The sequence below is a fragment of the Setaria italica genome, chromosome V (genome assembly GCF_000263155.2).
Source record: "Setaria italica strain Yugu1 chromosome V, Setaria_italica_v2.0, whole genome shotgun sequence".
Taxonomy (NCBI): Eukaryota; Viridiplantae; Streptophyta; class Magnoliopsida; order Poales; family Poaceae; genus Setaria; species Setaria italica.
The window spans coordinates 1984511-2005757 of NC_028454.1; the positions used below are offsets into that span (position 1 = coordinate 1984511).

Genomic DNA, 21247 nt, shown 5'->3' on the forward strand with positions numbered 1-21247 from the left:
TAAATCTCCCACTGCCGCTATGGTCTGCTATAGCTATCTGAGACATGGTACCGCTATTTGTGTCATGGACAACTTAGCCGCTATATCCCGCTATAGCCTCATTTAGCTTCGCTATTAACTGTTTTAAGGCCGCTATTTAAAACATTGGCGTACCTGTAATGTAAGCATTTGCGTCACTATTGTGTTTCGGAAAAAAAAGCATCACTCGCGGTGTGCTTCAGATACGCGCACGTGGCCTATTGTGCCGTGTCTGAAACACTCCCCTGTTCCGGTGCAAAATTCATGTGGTGCTCTCACGTCTGCATCTACAAGACTGCAACAGCCTTAGACTACAGCTCCTACTTGAAAGATCTTGGAACAAGTTCTCAACTTCTGAATTTTCAGGAATTAACCCAGTCTCTTAGCACATGCTTAAGATGATAAAACATGTCATACAACTCAAAATTCCAAGAAAACAAGGAACATAAACTGTCAACAAGTAGATTGCACACGAAAAACACATGGCAATGAGCCAATGAGGCGCAACGAAAAAAAATACATGTTACCTTTCTGTTTCACCCAACACATGACGTAATTTCTGTACTTGCTATATGGAAACGAGTTCAAAGGCCTTAACACAAGCATAAACTGAGTACATCGCTCAATACTGCAATACACAGTGTTTCCTGGAGTTCAGAAACACAAAGAAGGAAAAGATCGCATTGGACTAACTAACAAGAGACTTCAGAAGCTGTCCAATCTGAACAAGTGGAATCGTCCATGCCAACATACTTTTGCAGTGACCTGGGAACAGGAGGAACCTCGACATCCATGACACCCTCTAGCATGCGAACAACTTGCCCCATCATCGGCCTGTGATCTGCAGCATCCTGAATGCACCAGCAGGCGACTCTACAAGCTCTGGCCAGCTGCTCTGCATCAGCATTGCCCCCCAAACCATTATCCAGCAGGCACATACCATTTCCTTCATTCAGCTTAACTGCAGCATAGGTTGGAAAGTATGTAAACTTCCCCTCCTTAATTTTCTCTGAATTCCTTCGCCCCGATATGATTTCTAGAAGCATCATTCCGTAGCTGTAAACATCAGCCTTTTGCGTGATCGGTACGCCTGAGATCCACTCAGGTGCAAGATACCCAATGGTCCCTCGCATTGTTGTCAGTACCCTGCTATAGTCTCGACCAAGAAGCTTTGCCATACCAAAATCTGCAATCTTAGGGCAGAACAGTTCATCAAGGAGTATGTTATCTGGCTTCAGATCACAATGTAAAATGCAATATCTGCATTCCTCATGCAGATAAGCTAAACCTCTTGCAGTTCCAAGTGCTACACTGTACCGCAGCTCCCAGTTCAACTTTGCAGAACTGCTACAAAAGAGATGAGAATTTAAAGAACCATTCACCATGGATTCATACACAAAATCCAAGAAGACGAACTAGATTGGTGTGTTGAATCATCCCAATGGTCTGCACCTCTGCTCGGAACTGCTTATCTCCTTGCACGAAGCCTTTTAACCTTTTGACAGCAACCATAGTGGAAACTGGCATTGTCCCTTTGAAAACGCAGCCAAAGCCTCCTTCCCCAAGTTTTTCAGAGAAATTTTTTGTTATCTTCTTTATTTGTGCAAATGAGAAGACCTTGAGGCTTCCATCACCATTCACCATTGTTTCCTCGAATAACTTTCTTCTGCATCTCCACAAAAGAATAAAACCAATAAGAATGAAGGCAAACGCACCAGTCACCCAAAGAACAACCATTCTTTTATGGGGAAAAAATACATGAGTAACTCTAAAACTTGATTGTTGTTGTTTGGATGTGGTACGTATGTATACACGATTGCCATCTGAACCAGATTCAAGCACCACAGTATTCCGCAACTCCCCAAACCATAGTAGACAAGTTGAATCGTAAGCAAAGGCAGTACAGGTACAGTCCCTTAAGCAAGAGGATTCACACTCTCTCATACCTTTTACCTTTGACATCCAACCATTCTGAGGATATCTAAGGATGCCGTCTATGGGATAAAATGTCACTTCCGGCTCTGCAGGATTGCTTTCACAATTCAGAGGGACTTCCCTCCAACAACCCTCACCAGTCCATCGTCCTGTTGATGGTGAATCAAAACCAACAGGGCATGTGCACGAGCCTGAGCTCGTGCAGAGGCTGTAAGGTCCACAATGAGAATCAAGGTCGCAACGTCCACAATATGTATGAACACCGCATGCAATTGTTGGAGCAGACCATAAAACAGAATCACACTCCCGTTGTTTAGCAAATCGAATGATCCCAGAGGAAGTCAAATGCATGTATGTATGCACATCATTGAATGCGAGCACATAGTCTCCATCTTCATGAATGTCTATCCATTCGGGAAAAGTACCAGCAAACATACGACCACCAGGACTCTGCTGGATAATAAAACCTCTCTTTGTAGTCGCGTCCAGTGACAGAGTATAACTAATGTTATAGAGAAAACTATAAGTAACAAGGGTGGTGTTCTTGCCGGTGATTGGACTGAATCCTAGGTGTCCTCCAGGGAGCAGTACATGACTTGGGTTATCAAAACTCTGCCAAATCACCATGGAACTGTTTGCTCGGTCTCTTATCACAAAATTTCCATTGTCAAGGAGCACTGCAATAGCAGAAATAGAAGTGGCATTGACACGGGGCGAGGACCAAATATGACCACCGTCTATATATAGCACGCCATCCTCTGAGACTCAAAGGATATATGATTCGAATAAACCATTCCAATCAGGTTGCCAAACAGGAAAGTAATCACGTTTACAAGACGGAGAGTCAGTAAACCAGATGGACAAACCACGGTAGAAATAATCATTCTGAAAAACCGAGGAGTCGTAGCCCAACCTGAAGGCGCCATTTTTTTAGACTAGGCCATGTTTCTCAGTCAGGACTTGACCTGGAAGGAGGGTGTCTGTTGCATATGTGAATTTGCAGCAAGGATATACAAAGTTGATGAGGGAGGGAAATACTAAAACGAAGGAACATGAGAACAAGGACCTCCAACTGCTTGCCCTCACCATTTCAGTGGAGATACTTCTTCTTGCCAACCAGGCAACCAATATATGAGCTCAACCTCTCCTAACCTTACAGATAATATGCAAATCAAGGACAAGTTTCCTCATAAAGTCATAAGTCCAAATGAGGTCCATGCTGATATTTCAGCACTTCTACTATGGTCGTATACACACAAAGAGTCTACGTAAAACTTTGGTTGAAAAGTCAACAAGATTCCCACGTGCAGTTCATCTACTTCACAGCAATAATTAAGTCAAACAAGTATCTGTCAACACGCACAACTGATGTGAGGAAGAAAGTGGCAGCATTACCTGTTTGTTGCCTTGTCGAAGCCAATCGACTTCTTATATGTCAAATACTCAGCAACCAATGCATTTACCCAATCCTCCTAAGCAAATAAATATATGCAAACCATATATTGAGCTTTGCTGACAAGTCAATAGTGTTGTCCAAACACGATTGGCAGTTGGCACTCCTATCCCGACTGCATGGAAAGTCAAATTTCATCTGTTAGAAGTTGAGTTCCATGCTTGTATTTCAGAACTTGTATTATTGTGTACACAGACAGAGTATATGTGAATCTTAAAAAAGAAAGAAAGAGAGTATATGTGAATTGGGGTTCGCAGTCAAAATGCTGGCCATGTGCGGTCCATCTTTGCTGCAGTAGTTAAGTCAAACAAGTATCTGTCACCGCGCACAGCTGACACGGAGAAGAAAGCGGGCATTACCTGTTTTACTTACCTGACACGGAGAACACGGAGAAGAAAGCTGACTCGTTAGTTCGTAGAAATTCAAAACTCGTGCTCAGAATGCGCTCTCCGGGCGGGACATTTAGTCGAACACCTCCCGGTCGTTCCGCTTGGCCGGCGCGTGTGATAACGCACTCCGCACACACCCGCGTCCGGAGGACCACCCGTGCTCCCTCCCAGGCATGTTACGCCACACATCCCGTCACACGCTTCAACCACTGCCGAGCAACGCATCTCGCCTCGTCTTCCCCTTCCTCCTGATCCCAGGATCGGGTGACCCGGGAAGTACAAGCAGCAGTAACCCGGGATCTAGCCGCCGACAAGTGAAAAATGCAGCGGCAAACGTGGGCCGCGGGCCTAGTAAGTCCATTACTAGATCAAAAGTATATTTAACTGAAAAAGTAGATCAAAAGTATATTTAACTGAAAAATGTTGTCAACGTTATTCAAAAAAGTTGACCAATATTTCTTGGTAAAAAGTTGAACCAACATTTCTTCAAGAAAAGTTAAGCCAACAATGTTTATTCGAAAAAAGTTAAACCAATTTTTTTTAAGAAAAAGTTAAATTCAACATTTTTTCAACTTTCTTCTTCGACTCCGGTGGCCGGAGCGTGGCGACGCGGTGGGCGAGCTCGCGTGCGGGGCCGGCGCCATCGCAGGGGCAACAGGTCCCACGCGGGGGGCGGCGGCTCAAGCAGCGGAGGAGAGAGGAGTGGAGCTAGGGTTTTGATTGGATGCAGATTTGACAGATCTCGTGGCTCTCAAATCTCGGAAGTTACCGTCTCTACCCACCTCCAGAAGATGATCGGATTTCCGCCGCGGGGGCACCTCCTGTTTAGCACGCGGGCCGAACGAACGTTCTCATTCCCGGCCCGGCCCACCAAGACCCAGAGTTAGTGAGGTACGGCCCGCCTCACGAAATCTCTCTCCCCCGATTTTTTTTCGCACGAGAGAAAGACGAGGCGTGTCCCCCTCTTCCGTTGCAACTTGCAAGGAAGGGCAGGGAAAGGCTCCCCGTCATCTCGTGTCATCTCGCGCACGGCGCACACCCCACGCAGCCGCCCGCCCCATCTCCTCCTCCTCCTCCTCCCACGACTCCGCTCGCGGCGGCGGCCAGGCCACCACCCACCCACAAAAGCTTGGCGATAAATCGGGGAGAAGAGAAGAAAAAATATCCCTCCTTCCCACGAAATAAACTCTCGGGTCGGGACGGGAGCAGCTCACCCCAGTGAGGAGGACTCAGGTCAGCATCCCCTCTCCTCTCCTCCCCTCCCCTCCCGCGATTTTTAGAGCTCGAACCCTTCCAGATCTCGCTCCGTTCCGGCAGCCGGACTACTTCTCGCGAATTATTAGAGGGATAATGGCTTGTGTGATCCTGTGGATCCATGGGGTTCAGATGCTGAGCTCAGCTGCGCTTAAAGCTTTTTGTGCTTGCCGCGATTTGGGAGCTGAAACTCGGGCTATTTCGGGGAGGAACAACCTTTTTGTGCTTGTCGCGATTGGGAGCCGAAACTCGGGCTATTTTGGGGAGGAAGGCGGGGTTGATTTCCAAAGAAATGGGGGGCGAGTCAACCGGCGCTCTGTTTCGCCGCCCCGCCGAAATGTTCCGCAGGGCCAACATGCGGGGTACGGATTTCTGATTAGTTTTGGTAACAGAAGCGGAGCCTCATTTCTTCAATTATCTCCCACTCCATTACAATTGCCAAATGCTCCGGTGCTGTGGAATCACCTCTCTAGTATCTAATCGGCGCATGCAACAAACTTCCAGAGCATGGTATGCTAATCATTTGGGTGGGGAGATTGCTGGATAAAATTGGCAATAGAGTACAGTAACACTTGATATGCTGCTTCAACCGCTTAATTCCTTACCTTTAGCTTTTCAGTTCCTAATTAAGCATTCAATCCTTAAGTGCTTTCATCTCATCATAAGCAGCATTTTCTATTTTTGGAAATCAATACATTTCTTTTATTTGCAGGTACTAATATCAACTTGAAGTCCTGCTGCTGCTGCACCATAAAGTAATTTTCCTGCTTTGGTCGCACCATCTACGACTCAAAACATCGATGTATCAATTCTAATGTGCCGCGTTTCTGTTTTCTGCTCATTCACTGTCTGCTGCTCCAGTGCGGGAGAGAGATCCCTGCTGGGAGTACTGCGACAAGCTGGATGGGAACAAGGTCCGGTGCAGGTTCTGTCACAAGGTTCTCAATGGCGGCATCAGCAGGCTCAAGTTCCATCTTTCTCAAATTCCCAGCAAAGGGGTTAACCCTTGCACCAAGGTGAAGGAAGATGTTATTGAGAAGGTGAAGGCTATCATATCGGCAAAGGAGGAGTACAAGGAGTTCCAGCTCCTCAAGAGGCAGAGGGTAGCTGAATTGTCGGTACCCCCGAAAAGGACACGGGAGCTTCCGTCTCAGTCTACTACTCCAGGGGCAGCGAACTCACCAGCGGTTACTCTTGCTGCTGAACAGAGTCACCTTCTTGCTCTGGAAGTGTCGACTCCGGCACCAAAACTATCTGGTGCTGTTAACAAGTCACGCGCTGCTTCAGAATTGGAGGCAGAGCGATGCATAGCTGAATTCTTTTTCGAGAACAAGTTGGACTATAGTATAGCAGACTCAGTTTCATACCAGCATATGCTGGAGGTACTTGGTGGTGTGGGATTCCGGGGGCCGTCAGCAGAGGTTCTGAAGGACAAGTGGTTGCACAAGCTCAAGTCAGAGATTTTGCAGAAAACAAAAGAGATTGAAAAGGATTGGGTGACAACAGGTTGCACTATATTGGCTGATTCATGGACTGATAACAAATTGAAAGCTCTAATCAACTTTTCTGTGTCGTCTCCTCTAGGGACATTCTTCCTCAAAACAGTGGATGCCTCTTCACACTTCAAAACTCACAGAGGGTTGTATGATCTCTTCGATGAAGTGATTCGAGAAGTTGGCCCAGAGAATGTTGTTCAGATAATCGCTGACAGGAATATAAACTACGGCAGCATAGACAAGCTAATCATGCAGAACTACAACTCAATCTTTTGGTCACCATGTGCATCTTTCTGCATTAACTCAATGTTGGATGACTTCTCCAAGATTGATTGGGTGAACCAATGCATCTGCCAAGCACAAACCGTAACACGATTTATCTACAACAATAAGTGGGTTCTTGATTTTACGAGAAAGTCCATGCCAGGGCAAGAGCTTGTTTGCTCAGGGATTACAAAGTCTGTATCAGATTTTCTCACACTGAAATCCTTGTTGAGGCACAGGTCAAAGCTGAAGCAAATGTTTCATTGCGCTGAATTTTCATCTTCTTCATATGCAAGTAGGTCCATTCCTTGTGTTGAGATACTCAATGATGATGAGCTTTGGAGAGCAGTTGAAGAGATAGCTGCTGTTTCTGAACCTTTATTGAGGGTCATGAGGGATGTTTCAGGAGGCAAAGCTGCCATTGGTTACATATATGAGTCTATGACAAAAGTGACGGACTCTATTAGAACATACTACATAATGGATGAAGGCAAATGTAAGTCGTTTCTGGACATAGTGGAGCAAAAATGGCAAGCAGAGCTACATTCACCTCTTCATTCAGCAGCTGCTTTTCTGAACCCAAGCATCCAGTATAACCCAGAAGTAAAATTTTTTAGTAGTATCAAGGAGGAGTTCTTCCATGTTCTTGATAAGGTGCTTACAAACCCTGACCTAAGGCAAGATATTACTTCTCAATTGCATGCTTTTCGCAAGGCGCAAGGGATGTTTGGTTCTAACATTGCTAAAGAGGCCCGCAACAATACCTCCCCAGGTATGCGTCATGGCTTATGTCAGCTACATTGTTCTAATATTCTCCAATGCCACAGCTATTTTACTAATATTCTTGAATTGCATTTTCTGCATTCATGTTTGTATTCTCAATAGAAAATTTGTAAGTTTGTTTTGGGGTATCCTGTGTATTACTGGCTATTTATATTAATAATATGTCACATGTTGTTAGTTTGTAGTGCTGCATTTTTAGGGCACTAGGCCCACCCCGTTGTCGCATTTTTGGTTGGAGCTGATGATTATATACCTTTGATGCACTTAACTGGATTGAAGATATTTCAGAAGCATCATATCATCTTTTAGGCACCTGTATTCTGTTTTCTCAATTCAGTTTGATGACTCTTGTGCTCAGGGATGTGGTGGGAACAATACGGCGATTCAGCACCATCACTGCAACGAGCCGCTGTCAGAGTTACCAGCCAGGTCTGCAGCACCCTAACGTTTCAAAGAGACTGGGGTATGATCCTTCAGAACCACTATGAAAAGCGCAACAAGCTGGACAAGGAGGCTTTGGCCGACCAAGCCTACGTGCACTACAATCTCACGCTCCACTCCGAACCCAAGACGAGGAAGAAGTTGGATGGCGATCCAATCGCACTGGATGGCATCGACATGACGTCGCCGTGGGTGGAGGACTCCGACGGCCCAATCCTCACCCAGTGGCTCGACAGGTTCCCGTCGGCCTTGGATGGTGGAGACTTGAACACGAGGCAGTTTGGTGGATCCATCTTTGGTCCCAGCGATAATCTGTTCGGCTTGTAATAGTTCTTATACTTCTTAGCTCCAGGTCTGACAACGTGACTGTTGTTTCTGTTGTACAAATGCCCATGTATGTAGCCATGCAGGTCTTTTGTAGTTCAATCTCTGCTAGTATAGGCTCTAGAATCTAGATTGATGTCAAGGGTAGAAGTAGAATTGCATGCTACTCGAATTCAGACGTCAACGAGAGAAGTGCCTGTTACTCGCAATCCCTGTTGACATGAGAACCTAGGGTACGGAGACTATGAATCTGAAAACATGTTAGGATCCATTTCTTGTGCAGTGTCTGGGCGATCACAGGAAATCTTTTTTTTTGAGGGTGTTATTAGCATCTTGAATGTGATAACCATTTTTCCATCACAGGAAACATATTTTACAGTGTCATGATCATCTCGAAATTTACCTGATGCACACAGCTGACACACGGAGCGATTCTACAGGATTGCCTGGCAAAGAGGATAACGTAAGGCAGCCACAATAATAAAAGAAAAGGAAAAGGAAAAGAAAGAAGGGAGGAGAAGATAATCGATCATCTTTGTCAACATGTGCTAGTCGCTATCAGTACCACTAACTCGGTGAAAACATGTTCACCCACTCCGATCTTATCCGTTTCTCTGCAGGAAGTCAGAAGACAAACCCATCGCCATCTGCAAAGGATTATAAACTGCAAACCAAATTACTGTGGAGATATCAGCTAGATAAGCAAACTGCAGACAGAGTGTAGCACACGCACAGCAAAGGACCCAGCTTTCAGGCCCCAAGCACAGCGTGATTCCAAGGGAGATCCGGAGGAGATGGAAGGGAAGAGCCGGGTGCCGGAGGTGACCATCGTCCCGGCGCCTAGGCCGGCGGCTGGCGCTGGCTCCGTGGACGCGGCTAAGGCGGCGGGTAAGGAGCCGATCAGCCCGGGCACGCCGTCCTCGGCGGACGCCGGCCGCGGCCGCAGCGGCAAGGAGAGGCGCGCGGAGGAGGGCGTCTCCCTGCCCGGGTGGAAGCTCGACGCCCTCTGCCAGGAGTCCTGCCCGTCGCCGGCCATGAGGGCGCGCTTCCTCTACTTCTGAGGCCAAGCCGCCCACGCGCGCGCGCGCCGGTGATGGCGCTCGCTCTGCAGGCCTAACGATGTTCATGTTCCTGGGCGTCGTGCCGTCGTCTCGTCTTCTTGCTCAGGATTTTCTTTTGTGCTGTGCATGTACATACGACTCCATCGATCTCGGAGCTTTTGTGTGTTTTGTCAGAGTTTCAGTCCATCAGTCAGTTGCCTGTATCCAATTATCTGGTAATCTGAAGCAATTGCAATCATACCGTATCCAATTATCCATCAGGAAGTATTTCCCATGCATGCAACCCATGTCCCATGGCATAGAACTTCTGTACAAGTACTACCCTGCAGCAAGCCTTTACACGAATAGTGTTCATATATATCGTGTATTACAATTTTTTTAGGGGACATATACCGAGTATTTCCATGGAAAACGCCATGGAAAGCCTGTTTCTTTGGGCCGAAACTGTCGAAGAGGCCCAGCCCGCGCTAAAGCGAGGCTCCAGTTCAGGCCCACTATCGTCCAAGCTCGTGCGTGTATGCGTATAGGCGTATCTCGCACAAACACTAGAATACGAAGCGTCCTCTAAAAAAAAGAAGAATACGAAGCGGATACAGAGGAAAAAGAAAAAGAAAAGGGAAAAAAAAGGCCTCTGGGGCCTCAACACCAAACCTTATCCTCCGCGCGAGTCCGCGACGCCGCGTCAGATAGAAACAAGGAACGAATCGCCACGACGCCCACCAGCACACCCAGAGATCAAACAGAACCCACCGCCGCGTCGACCCCGGCGATCACCGGAGAAGCAGCAGCGGAAGGGCGCAGGGGTTCTCCGGCAACATGGAGGAAGTGGACGTGTCGCGGCAGCTCAAGCAGATGACGGACTTCATCCGCCAGGAGGCCGTCGAGAAGGCCGTCGAGATCGAGGCCGCAGCCGCCGAGGTATCCCCGCCTTCCTCCGCGCATTGTCTTATAGAGGATTTCCAGAGTCGGATCTCGTGAGCGATCGGCGAGATCCGGATTGCGGAGGTTCGGATCTGGTACAGCGGCGTTAGGATCGCGCAATGCGCAGTGGGTGGTGGTTGGTTATGCGAATTGGGCAGAGATCGGACAATGTCGGGGTCTGTGGCTCTGTGCAGGGTCATGTTGGGATTCGGGGCTTAGGAACTGTCGTTTGGATTACTTTCGTTAGCGATTCGGTTTTGCAGTGTAAGAATGTTGTGCTATGCTGTCAGTGATCGAACCTGTGCCATTGCTTCTGTTACCAACTGGGACGTTGCGTTTGTTGCGAGTTCTCCAGTATGGAGTCCAAATATGCTAAATATTTTACCTACTTCCCAGTGGTAGCTAACTGAAACAGCCACTTGTCCTGCATTTGGTTGAACTATTTTTTAACAGATTTTTAGTATACCATGTAACGCAAATTCAGAATAAAAAATGAACTAGTCTGTTTGCTTCCATTATATTTCGTGCCCATTGCCCATTGGACAGCTGTGACACTTATATCACAGGAAAACAGAATTAGGTGATATCATCACTTGATGTGATGTGCTTTTACATCTGAAAAACCTCTGCAACTTATTTTTCTATGAGGTGAACTTATGTAATGATAACTAATCAGGAATTCCAAATTGAAAAATTGCAACTGGTGGAAGCTGAAAAAAAGAAGATCAGGCAGGAATTTGATCGCAAAGAGAAGCAAGTCAGCATCAAGAATAAAATGTAATAGTTCTTGTTCTCATTTGTGCGACTTATATTTTATTTACCTATTTCACACTTTGTAAAGTATATTTAACTACTTGCTACAGGTCATTAAGAATAATTTCTCTCTTTGGCATCCTATTTCGATATATTTCAGTAAAGAACTATTAACTGATTTTGCTGTGCATTATTCTACGCAGTGATTACTCAATGCAGCTCAATGCTTCCCGAATTAAAGTTCTTCAAGCTCAGGATGACCTGGTAACAAATATGATGGAGTCAGCAAGGAAAGAGCTACTGTACATAAGCCGTGATCATCAAACTTACAAGAAACTTCTGAAGATACTTATTGTTCAGGTTAGCACGATTTGATTTGCTTTCTTCTATGCGAATATGAAGCATGAACTTGGTGCAACTACTGCAAGCAATAGTTCATTTGCACAGCACACATAGAGAACAAATGCGGTCCAAAAAGAAACACAAAGAAAAACAGGCTTATTTAAGTTGTGCTGTCTATTCCATTTTCAGGCAATTGGTTATGGTAGGGTTCTCATTGCCGGAAATAACACCAATCCAACTGCCAATTTGAATATGGTTTGGGCAAGATATTTTTCAGATAATATAAAAGGATTCAGTTTTCTGTGAAAATCCTTGAACTAGTTTTATATCTCACCCTGAAGAATAACTTACCTGATTTTTGGGCAATATTCAAGTCGCAAATTTTTTAAATTGTTCTCCTGTATGTCATAATCTTTTTATTAGACTTGTAAATTAATTGCAGCGGTTGACGGCCCATTTGGTATATCTATCCAATGTACATAAGTATATTGCCTTTGCACTAACATCTACTTCCAGTAATTTGAGCATCATTTAACGCAAAATTTTCCCTGAACAGAGTTTGCTGCGTCTGAAAGAACCAGCTGTGCTTCTCCGCTGCAGGAAGGAGGATCTTGACCTTGTTGATTCAGTTTTGGAGTCGGCAAGTAATGAGTATGCAGAAAAAGCAAATGTATATCCTCCTGAGATAGTGGTAGATCGTCGTGTCTTTCTGCCATCTGCTCCCAGTCATTATCAGGCACCTGGTCCCTCGTGGTAAGGCCTGCAGATTGTTCATACCCTACAGTGCTTGTTACTGAATTTCTGATGTCACAAGTGGCTAAATGGCATTTGCCATTTCCCTTATGAAATGATCGAACTGTTGTATGCTCACTGTTGTGCATTTCAATATAGTTCTGGTGGAGTTGTGCTAGCTTCCCGAGATGGAAAGATCGTCTGTGAAAACACACTGGATGCTAGACTGCAAGCGGTTTTTAGAAAGAAGCTGCCTGAGGTAAGAAGCACCTTTTTCTGTTTTTCTGTTTCCTTGGACATTTGATTTCAGAATTGATTCTGTTCATTTTACCGTGCATTTCCTTCCACATCTTTGGTCTGATGACAACCTTGCTTTGGCATATGAAATGCTTACAGATCCGTCAAAGCCTTTTCAGGCAGGTTGCCGCATAACCAATTCTTGAAAGCAGAACGAGGCACAGTACTCTCTGGGGTACCCTGATGATGTCCAGGAGCATTGCTTTGGCAGCTCAATAGTGATTTATCACACTGTTTTGGATCTCAATTGTTATTATTAATGTTTTTTTTGTTATGGAGGCGTTGCCATCATATTTCGAACCTTGAAATCCTGTACCGAAGCAAATTAGAGCAAATAAACGGTGTTCGTATTTTGGACCATCTTTTTCTTAAAATAAGGCGGATGTGTAGTACTGCCAGGTCTATGAATAACATCATGCTTTCTCGTTGGAGATGATCCCGTGATCTGTCATTTATTTGGTTTTGTGTGGAATACGTAATGGTCCAGAATGGCTGCCGTTAGAACACTAAATGCCCAAGAATTGTACAATAGCTATTTTCCTGTGAAATTCATTCGCTCCAAAATCTGGGGGTACTTTCATCCAAACACGTGATTGAGGGGGCATTTGGATCCTTGAGCTAAAGTCTAATCCATATCACATCAAATCTTCGAAGGCTAATTAGGATGGTTAAACATGAGTTAATTATAAAACTAATTACATAGATGGAGGTTAATTCGTAAGATAAATCTATTAAATCTAATTAATTCATGATTAACACATATTTATTGTAGCATATTGTCAAATCATGGACTAATTAGGTTTAATAGATTCGTCTCGCGAATTAGCCTCCATCTATGTAATTGATTTTGTAATTAATCTATATTTAATATTACTAATTAATATCTAAACATTCAATGTAATACCAAACACCTGATACAACAAATGTGCTCTGAAAAAGATGCAACAGTTTCTCGTCGTTTCTTCAAGCGTCCAGATGATCCCAAAAAATGTCTGTCTGAAGTCTGAAACTACTTTTTTTCCCCCGAGAACGTGATTGGCATTCACATCACATGTTACTCGCCGCCGGCCGCCGCCTCTCCTAACGGCCAGGGCTTCCACGGCCACGTTCCGCTGTGTGAGCGAGACCTTTCTCCCTAGCGGGCGAGTTGGTCCCACCAGCCTCTTCCTGGGCCGCGCGTTGTCCGTCGGCTCGTTCAACCTTCCCGCCAAAAGTTTGGAAATCCCCTCCATTTTGCCCAAAAAAAATTAGAAAAGCAAAAAAGCAAAGCCCCACACCACAGATCTACCCAACCATTCTCCTCCGGCTCCCCCTCTTCCGCCGGCATCCAGTTCACCCATGACGGCCGTAGCCGGCGAGCCCCGCCGCGTGGTACTCCTCCTCGATCTCGACCCCCTCCTCCCCTCCCCAGGCTCCTCTAGCGCCTCCGCCCCCGCCTCCGCCCCAGCCGCTTCGTCCTACCTCGCCGCCGTCCTGCCCGCCGCCACCTCCCTCCTCGCCGCCTCCCCGTCCCCGGCCTCCCTCTCCGCCGGGCGCCTCTTCTTCTCCTCGCTCTCCCCCATCCTCTCCTCCTCCCTACTCCCCAGGGCCCTCCCCGCCGCCCCCACCCCGCTCTCCTTCGACCTCCACCCGGCCACCCTCGCCACCCTCGCCCCGCTCCGCCGCCTGGCCCTCCGGGGCCCCACGCACCCGCGCGTCCCCGCCTCCTCGTCCATCGCCAAGTCGCTCCTCCAGCTCGAGCACGACTACTCCTGGGACCCCGATCCCCAACGCGCCCGACGACGCGGCTTCGATCCGCCGCCCAATTTGGTGGTCCTCTTCACGGCCGCCGCCGAATTCGACGAATTCGGGGCCGACGGTAGCTTCATCGACAAATTCCGCAAGGTTTTCGGTCCTGCGAGGGATCGCCTTTCTGCAAATGGCCTGCAAGTGTGCTGGGTCGCCGTCGCTTCCGCCAGTGAGGGGATCCGGAGGGCGGTCACTGAGTTGGGGTGGTGGTTCACTACCGCCGATGCGGTCGCGTTGGGGTCGGCGGTCGCACCGCCGACGCTCGTGTGGGGAGGTGTTGCACGTTGCGTTGGGGAAGGTGGACAGCGAGGGGAGGTGGTATTGGAGATCGCCGATGTGGAAGGGAAGCCGCTGCTCTGCAAGAGCTGTGAGGTCGAGGTCGTTGGCTCCCCACGGTGGCAGGGCAGCGGCAATAACGTGTCCAAGATACTTGTCAAGTCAGTGTGTGAGGTGGGGAATTGGGAGCAGTTAGTGGGTGGGGATGGTGATGCTGCTATGGTGCGTGGGTGCCAACGAGAGGGGGGCAAGGGTGATGGCGAAGAAGCTGTAGTCAAGGAGTATTTTCCGCATCAGATTCTTGAATTGGTCCTTGGTGATGAGAAGGATCGATTAGGGGGTGCCAAGCCAATTTGGCAGCTAATTCTGGTGTTCCTTAGTAGAAGGAACTATTGTGCAGCTGTCTCGGTTTCTGATGGATATGGGAGCTCTGTGGATGGTGTTCTCGTGCCTTTCTCTATGAACTGTGCATTACTTTGCTTCAATAAGAATGGCAGTAGTTTAGGCCAGGTTGCTGCAAAAGGCCTTGAAACACCAGATAGTTGCGTATCTGATGCAGCAAAGGTGCAGAGTGCAAGGAGGAAGAGAAGCAGGCTGGTTAATAAGCTATGTGAGGCGACCACCTGGAACACCTTCTGTGATGTGCTCCTGAAACATGCTGATGGCAGCATGCCCGTGGTGGACTTTGAAGAATTGTATTTCAGCAGGTATGGCGCCACATCGAAAAAATTGCGGTTTTTGAAATGTTGGATGAAGCAAGTGAAACAGTCATATCTTAATACTCTACCGAGCCTACATACAGAAAGAGAGAAGTGTCTTCCCTCAAAGGATGAATCAGAAGCTAGACTTCTGGTTTCAGAAGAAGATGCTTCAGCTGGCCGTGTTAATTTCTCAGTGGATGATGCAGATAGCAACAAAGTGGAGACACCATTGAATGAGGCAGATTGCAATAAAGTGGACATACCAGTGGATGAGGCAGATTGCAGTGGAGTGGACAGACCAGTGGGTGAAGAGAGCTCGATGTTCTCTTCTATGGAAGATTTGGAGGCATTTCTTGAGAGTGTCCCTCATAAGATTGAGCAAGCTCTTTGTTCTGAAGATGCTGATCTGGGGAATTTAGCTGAACGCTTGGTTGGCTTGTCTGCCCACGCGCTGTTGGTTAAGCATGGAAAGATTGCAGTGTGGTACTCTGAACACAAGGAAGAAGAAGATGCTTCTGGTGCAAAAATTGCCTGTGAACTTTCCAATATTCTGTTGAGGAAACCCAAAGAACTAGTATCGAAGTACAGAGGAAGCAATTCGGCCTCTGTTGCATCAGAGCAAACCGCAAAATATAGTACATGTTATAAAATTCGGGAGTATCCTTTTTTTAATGCTCAGTCTTTTCCTTCCATCTCTGCAATTATTTTGTATTATATATCATTTGCAATTCTATGTTGTTAATAGATTAACATTTGTGGTTTTGTACACCTTAATAAGCATGTACCAGACATGAGCTGCAGATTTTGCTTAGAATGGAAATAATTAAATCTGAACTAGGATCTGCTATAGAGGAAAGTTCAAAACAGAAGATGATAAAAGAGATCTGCTCGCTTTTGCAATTTATTGATATCAATCTCCAAGGGGATTCATTTCAGTCTGACAGTATTCTTGAGTATGCTGAAAAGACCATAAAGTCCAGGTATGATTAATTTCTGTACTTTCAATTCATCTCAATGTTGTTTACTAGAGACTATCTGTCAATTTTAGTGACTTAGCATTGGAGTTCATGTAATTGAATCGTGTACGGTGCACTGAAGTTAAACTTCCTACCAATGCTAGGAGAGTCAATTTCATGTTGTTGCATTGCAAATCTGGCATTTATTTGAAAGAAAAGTCTAGTATCAGGCCAAGCACAAATTCATGTTGTTGCACACTTTTGCAGTACACATTCATATTTGACGTACTGCTTTCTTTGCCAGAAACAAGTTTTATGCTTTAAGGCAAAATAGTATATGACTATGGCCCTGTTTGGCACAGCTCCACTCCTAAACTCCAGCAACTCCATCAAAAAATTCAGCCAAACACCCCAACTCCAAAACTCCATGGAGTTGCCAACTCCATGGAGCTGTAGTGCAAATGGAGTTGAAGTTTTGGAGCACCTCTTTTGCTACTCCAGAAACCACTCTTTTGAACCTCCTCGTGGAGTTGGTAGATAATTACCCACCAATGCCACTGGTTACATAGAAAAAACGGTTCGTTCTATTTTCCTCCGAGACTCCACGCGCTCGTCTCCACCGGTCTCCACCGCGCTAGCGCCGCCCGTCGCTCCCGCCGGCGGCCACCGTGGCCCCTCCGTCCCGCGCGCTCCGGCCTTGGAGCTCCGCCGCCGGCCGCCCGCACCGCCACCCGCCCCCACCGCCGCCCGCCCGAGCCCCGCCGCCGGCCGCCCCCACCGCCGCCCGCCCGAGCCCCGCCGCCGGCAGCACCACCCCCCTGCTGGTGCCTTCCCCTCCTCTTCCTTCGGGTGACCAGTGGGCAACGGCAGAGAGAGGAAAAAGAAAGGAGGAAGAAAGGAGGGGGAGAGGATGACAAGTGGGGCTTGAATTGGGGGCAACAATGGCAATTAATACTGAAATTGATTTTTTTGGAGCTGAGAGTACCCATCTAGCCAAACACCCCATTTTATTTCTGGAGTTCTGGAGTGGAGCTGACTCTACCTGGAGTTTTGGAGTAGAGCAGCTCCACCCAGAGCTGGAGCCATGCCAAACAGGGTCTATATGTAGTTGTCTTTGCAAGCACAAGTATTTGGTTAAGCCAGATACAAATACAAATTTAGTGAAGTCCTAACTAAGGATACTTTTCTTAATAGTATTACACATTGATCTGGTTATATCTGTGGCAGGCTTTTTCGGAGCCAGCTTGATACCATATATCTCTGTTATGTAAAGCTAAAAACTGATTGTGTTCGGAATCAGGATCTGCTTCAGTCCATATGTTACTTTAACTTTTGTTGGCCACTTAAGAAATTCTGACTTCATCCCTGCACTCTAGATACATGTAAAGAAAATAGGAGATAGAGGCATCACGCATAACTGGCTCTCATGTTTCTTGGTCCTCTAAGGAGCACGGTTCTACAGTAGTACTGACATCATATAGTGCTCTTTATTTGCTCGAATCTGAAAGTGGCATTCCAACATTTCAGTGCGATGAAAAAGAAGTTTCAGTAAAATTTTATAAATATGAGTTGCTGATCTGCATGATCATGGTTACTGCAGATGCACCTTTAAATCTTTTATTTCAACTTTCTGCTGAGTTAGTATGTGTGCATGTAGATACACATTCATTTTACTCACTGAATGTTGTTCCTACTTCCTAGGAATGTTAGTATGTATGCAAGAAGAAACTCTTATATTTACTTTGATACAATGCTCTCCATTTCTGGAGACTGAAAAGCAATATATAAGAGGTTCTCCAATGCCTTTTCAGGTACATCAGCTCCATGGAGGATGTGATCAAGAAGATCTACACGCAGATGGAGTTTGATTTATTCGACGACGACGACGAAATCGACTGTTCAGATTCCGTACCCAGCAGCAGCAACCAGGAAGACGCCAGGTTCGACAGGGGCGGCAGCCATTGGAACAGCGCCGGCGCCAGCACAAGCGCCTCCGCGCACCACCTGCTGCAGCGGGACGCTAGGAGCAGCCGCCAGCGCGACGACGACCGGCACGACGAGCTGATGGTGAGAGCCCAGTTGCGGCGTGACCGGCAGAGGCGGCTCTCCTCCTTCACGAGCTGGGTGCCCGACCTGCGCCGCGTCTGGGCGCTCAAGCACCCGGGGAAGGAGCCGTCCGTGCCGTTGCCGCGCTCCAGGTCGTCGTCGTCGTCCAAGCGGCGGAAGCGGCGGCGGGCGGCCTGCACCGACGTGGTGTTCGAGACGCCGATGACCGCCGCCAAGAGGCAGGGGAGCGGGTCGGAGTCGCCGCCCGAGTCAGACGGCGGGGAGGGGACGACGAGGGCCGCCGCGCTCGGGACGGTGTCCAAGGCCTTGTTTGACGAGGAGGAGATCGAGACCGACGTGAGCTCGAGCAGCATGTAACTGAACTTGTAAGCATTGCAGTTATAAAACTGAAATGAAACCACCATGAGCACTCTCTGTTTGGGCAAACCGAGGCTTTTGTCTTATCGGCTCATCCTTGCAGCACATCTTGACTAATAAGAAATGCCTTTTGTCGTTTTGTGGCCATGGCGAGTGCACATCAACGTTCAGTCGTGCGTGGATGTGCTCGGAGCCTGAGCGCGCTCGTGATCATGTTCTGCTTATCTTAGGGCTGCAACTACATTAACTACAAATACAGTACTGTTAAGTGCTAATCACACCCAAATGCAAGCAAGTATACATGAGACATCATTGGAAAAGGACCAACTGATGTTCCCTTGCGTTATGCTTCACATCTTTTAATTAAGGAGAGTAAATATTATATAAATTATGCTTCACGTCTTTTAATTAAGGAGAATAATATATACAGTAAGCACGTCAATTCTTATTGTTGATGGTGAAGGATAGAAGACCTTGTCAATCACGGCACCCGAATCAAGTGTTTAATTTCCAGACACGCAAAGTACCTTCAGGCATGGTTTAAATTGTTTCAGCAAAAAATGTCAAAGAAAAAGTTGCAAAACATGTCATCTAGAAAGGAGGATAAGCTGTCTCCTATCCTAACTCCTATACATGGATCGATGATTCCTCCTTTGGGCAGGAAAGATGATGAACATAAAAAGGAAACAGTAATTTTTTGGAACTATAAAAAGACACAGTGAAACTGATACATGAAGTACTAATTCATGCATGGCCATCCTTTTATTGGGTAAAATTTCCAGCGCTTCACATCTGCAAAGGAAAAAAAAACATGAAGAAGAACGAGAAGTTATTGGAAAATTAAAACAAACAAAAAGGTATATATACTGCATGGAATGGACAGGGAAGAGAGGGAGAGAGGAGCTCCCTTCAATCCAAGCACGAGGGAAAGATGCTGGTGGGTTCATCTCCCGGGTCATGCACACCCATGCAAGTGCAGGCAGGTGAACACACCGATCATTGCTGCACAAGAGAGGTATCCATGAACCGGCAGCTGCATCACACCACTTCCCCTCCTGGATTGGATCGAAGGGAGCTCTTCAGTCTTTGCCGTCTTCTTCATCACCATCTTCTTCCTCCTGGCCACTTCATTCTTCATCGCCATCTTCTTCTTCCTCGCCACTTCATCTCCTATAGAATGCATGATCGATCGTCGTTGATTAATGTTCAAGATGTAGCTATTTGAGTCATGCAAGAGAGGGAAAAAAAAAAGCTAAGGGTCGTAGCTAAATGCTAGCTGATGGATCGTCGTGTTATAGATTTCTGCTAGCAACACAAATGAACTTGAGTTGTTGAGTACAACGATCGCCTAGAGGTTGGTGGGCTTATATAGAGCTCATGAGCAAATCTGAGCCGTTGGATCACAACTGGGTCCCTCTCATATGTGGACAGAGAAACATATGCCGTATTAGCTTTGATTTGGCCCCTGTGAGGTGCGCATGCATCATGCATGCATGGAAACTGACGCTAATTTTATTCCTTCTGGGCATCTGTTCATGCACTGGCCTTGTGCTATCTTAAAAAAATTTGGGAATCTCATAGTGCTGGAGACAGCAATTAACGGCCGGATTCCAACTTTAGAGGCTTCTCCTCTTGTTCTCGAATCCTACGGTCTTTCAAGCCACTCGTTGTAAGAAGAGTTATTTACCCCTATAATAAGACAGGAAACCAAAATTTGTGTAACCAATACAATTAATTCCAGATAAACCATGTGATAATATTTGGAGAGGGTATATATGAAGGAAAATTAGTATAATGATTCGGCTTCGTTAATTCTTTCTTTGATATCCCACCATGGGATCATTATATTCATTTTCAATAAAATGGCATCTTTCCACCGTCCAAATGGGTGTTTTTTTTATATGGAAGGAGCACAATTATATTGCAACCTACAAGAAACACATACTCCTATGTGTTATACATGGAACCATTTTTGTTGTGTTTTGCATTTATGTAATTTTGTGTCAATAGAACATATGTTGCTCATGAAGTAAGAATAGAACCAATTTGTAGGCTTGTGTGAGAGTAAAGAACCGTGTATAATGACTTGTTCAAGAAAGACATTTCCCTTAAAAACTAATTTTCCAAAAATATATTTCTTGATTGGAGTAAAAAGTTTCTCCTGAGAAAGCACGGCTCACGTCGTAGCGGCATCTAATTAGGCCATGGTTGTTGCCAACTTTGCTAGGCTTTACAAAAGAAGGTATTAAAGAACTTAACTATGGTTTCATAAGACGGAATATCGGAAGATGTTAGTTAGTGGATGACCACCATATAATGGCTTGACCGGGCCCCATATACATATCTTTCCGTTTATAGGTTTGACGCAATGTAAGCCCCAAGACCCCATCTTACTCTTATATAAGTTTGGGGTTATACAATAATAATAATAATAGAAAATAGAGCGGATCTTGAGATTAACAAAAACGTACCACATTAATAAGACATAGCACCATTAAACCTAAGGTTTGATCCTGGTGGGTAGTGGTATAACCACCTCCACTAACCATCAAAGCTATTACTTGGCTCTTATACAACAATAATATAGTTACACACTTGAATGGTCAGCGAAGGTGGTAACTACAACCCCCTAATAAGGA

At 46.2% G+C, this 21247-nt stretch overlaps 5 protein-coding genes across 7 annotated transcripts; 4 read left to right on the top strand and 1 right to left on the bottom strand.

The window, feature by feature from the left end:
* Positions 1 to 521: 521 nt before the first annotated feature.
* LOC101762719 (G-type lectin S-receptor-like serine/threonine-protein kinase At2g19130) lies at positions 522 to 4121 on the bottom strand. Its single transcript, XM_012846218.2, is given in 3 exon segments — positions 522 to 1413; positions 1415 to 1684; positions 3349 to 4121. Coding segments are annotated over 2 exon segments (951 nt in total). The 5' UTR covers positions 1663 to 1684; positions 3349 to 4121; the 3' UTR covers positions 522 to 710.
* A 703-nt stretch (positions 4122 to 4824) lies between these two features.
* Positions 4825 to 8654, top strand: LOC101763125. 3 transcript variants are annotated; one of them, XM_004967423.4, is made up of 4 exons: positions 4825 to 5028; positions 5762 to 5804; positions 5911 to 7581; positions 7951 to 8654. In XM_004967423.4, coding segments are annotated over exons 2-4 (2082 nt in total). In that variant the 5' UTR covers positions 4825 to 5028; positions 5762 to 5803; the 3' UTR covers positions 8361 to 8654. The 3 variants fall into 3 exon arrangements, with proteins under 3 accessions (XP_004967480.1, XP_004967481.1, XP_004967479.1); XM_004967424.4 differs by lacking the exon at positions 4825 to 5028 and adding an exon at positions 5029 to 5411; XM_004967422.4 differs by lacking the exon at positions 4825 to 5028 and adding an exon at positions 5042 to 5559.
* A 359-nt stretch (positions 8655 to 9013) lies between these two features.
* On the top strand, positions 9014 to 9678 carry LOC101764748. The gene has a single exon (XM_004967426.3). The coding sequence runs from the start codon at positions 9152 to 9154 to the stop codon at positions 9416 to 9418; it is 267 nt and encodes an 88-aa protein (XP_004967483.1). The 5' UTR covers positions 9014 to 9151; the 3' UTR covers positions 9419 to 9678.
* A 168-nt stretch (positions 9679 to 9846) lies between these two features.
* On the top strand, positions 9847 to 12899 carry LOC101764344 (V-type proton ATPase subunit E). The gene is made up of 6 exons (XM_004967425.2): positions 9847 to 10336; positions 11016 to 11116; positions 11296 to 11452; positions 11991 to 12187; positions 12326 to 12425; positions 12563 to 12899. The coding sequence occupies exons 1-6, from the start codon at positions 10235 to 10237 to the stop codon at positions 12596 to 12598; spliced, it is 693 nt and encodes a 230-aa protein (XP_004967482.1). The 5' UTR covers positions 9847 to 10234; the 3' UTR covers positions 12599 to 12899.
* Positions 12900 to 13801: 902 nt separating this feature from the next.
* LOC101765154 lies at positions 13802 to 18755 on the top strand. Its single transcript, XM_022827275.1, has 4 exons — positions 13802 to 13917; positions 13966 to 15885; positions 16017 to 16208; positions 17996 to 18755. The coding sequence occupies exons 1-4, from the start codon at positions 13802 to 13804 to the stop codon at positions 18606 to 18608; spliced, it is 2841 nt and encodes a 946-aa protein (XP_022683010.1). The 3' UTR covers positions 18609 to 18755.
* The last annotated feature ends 2492 nt before the right edge of the window (positions 18756 to 21247 follow it).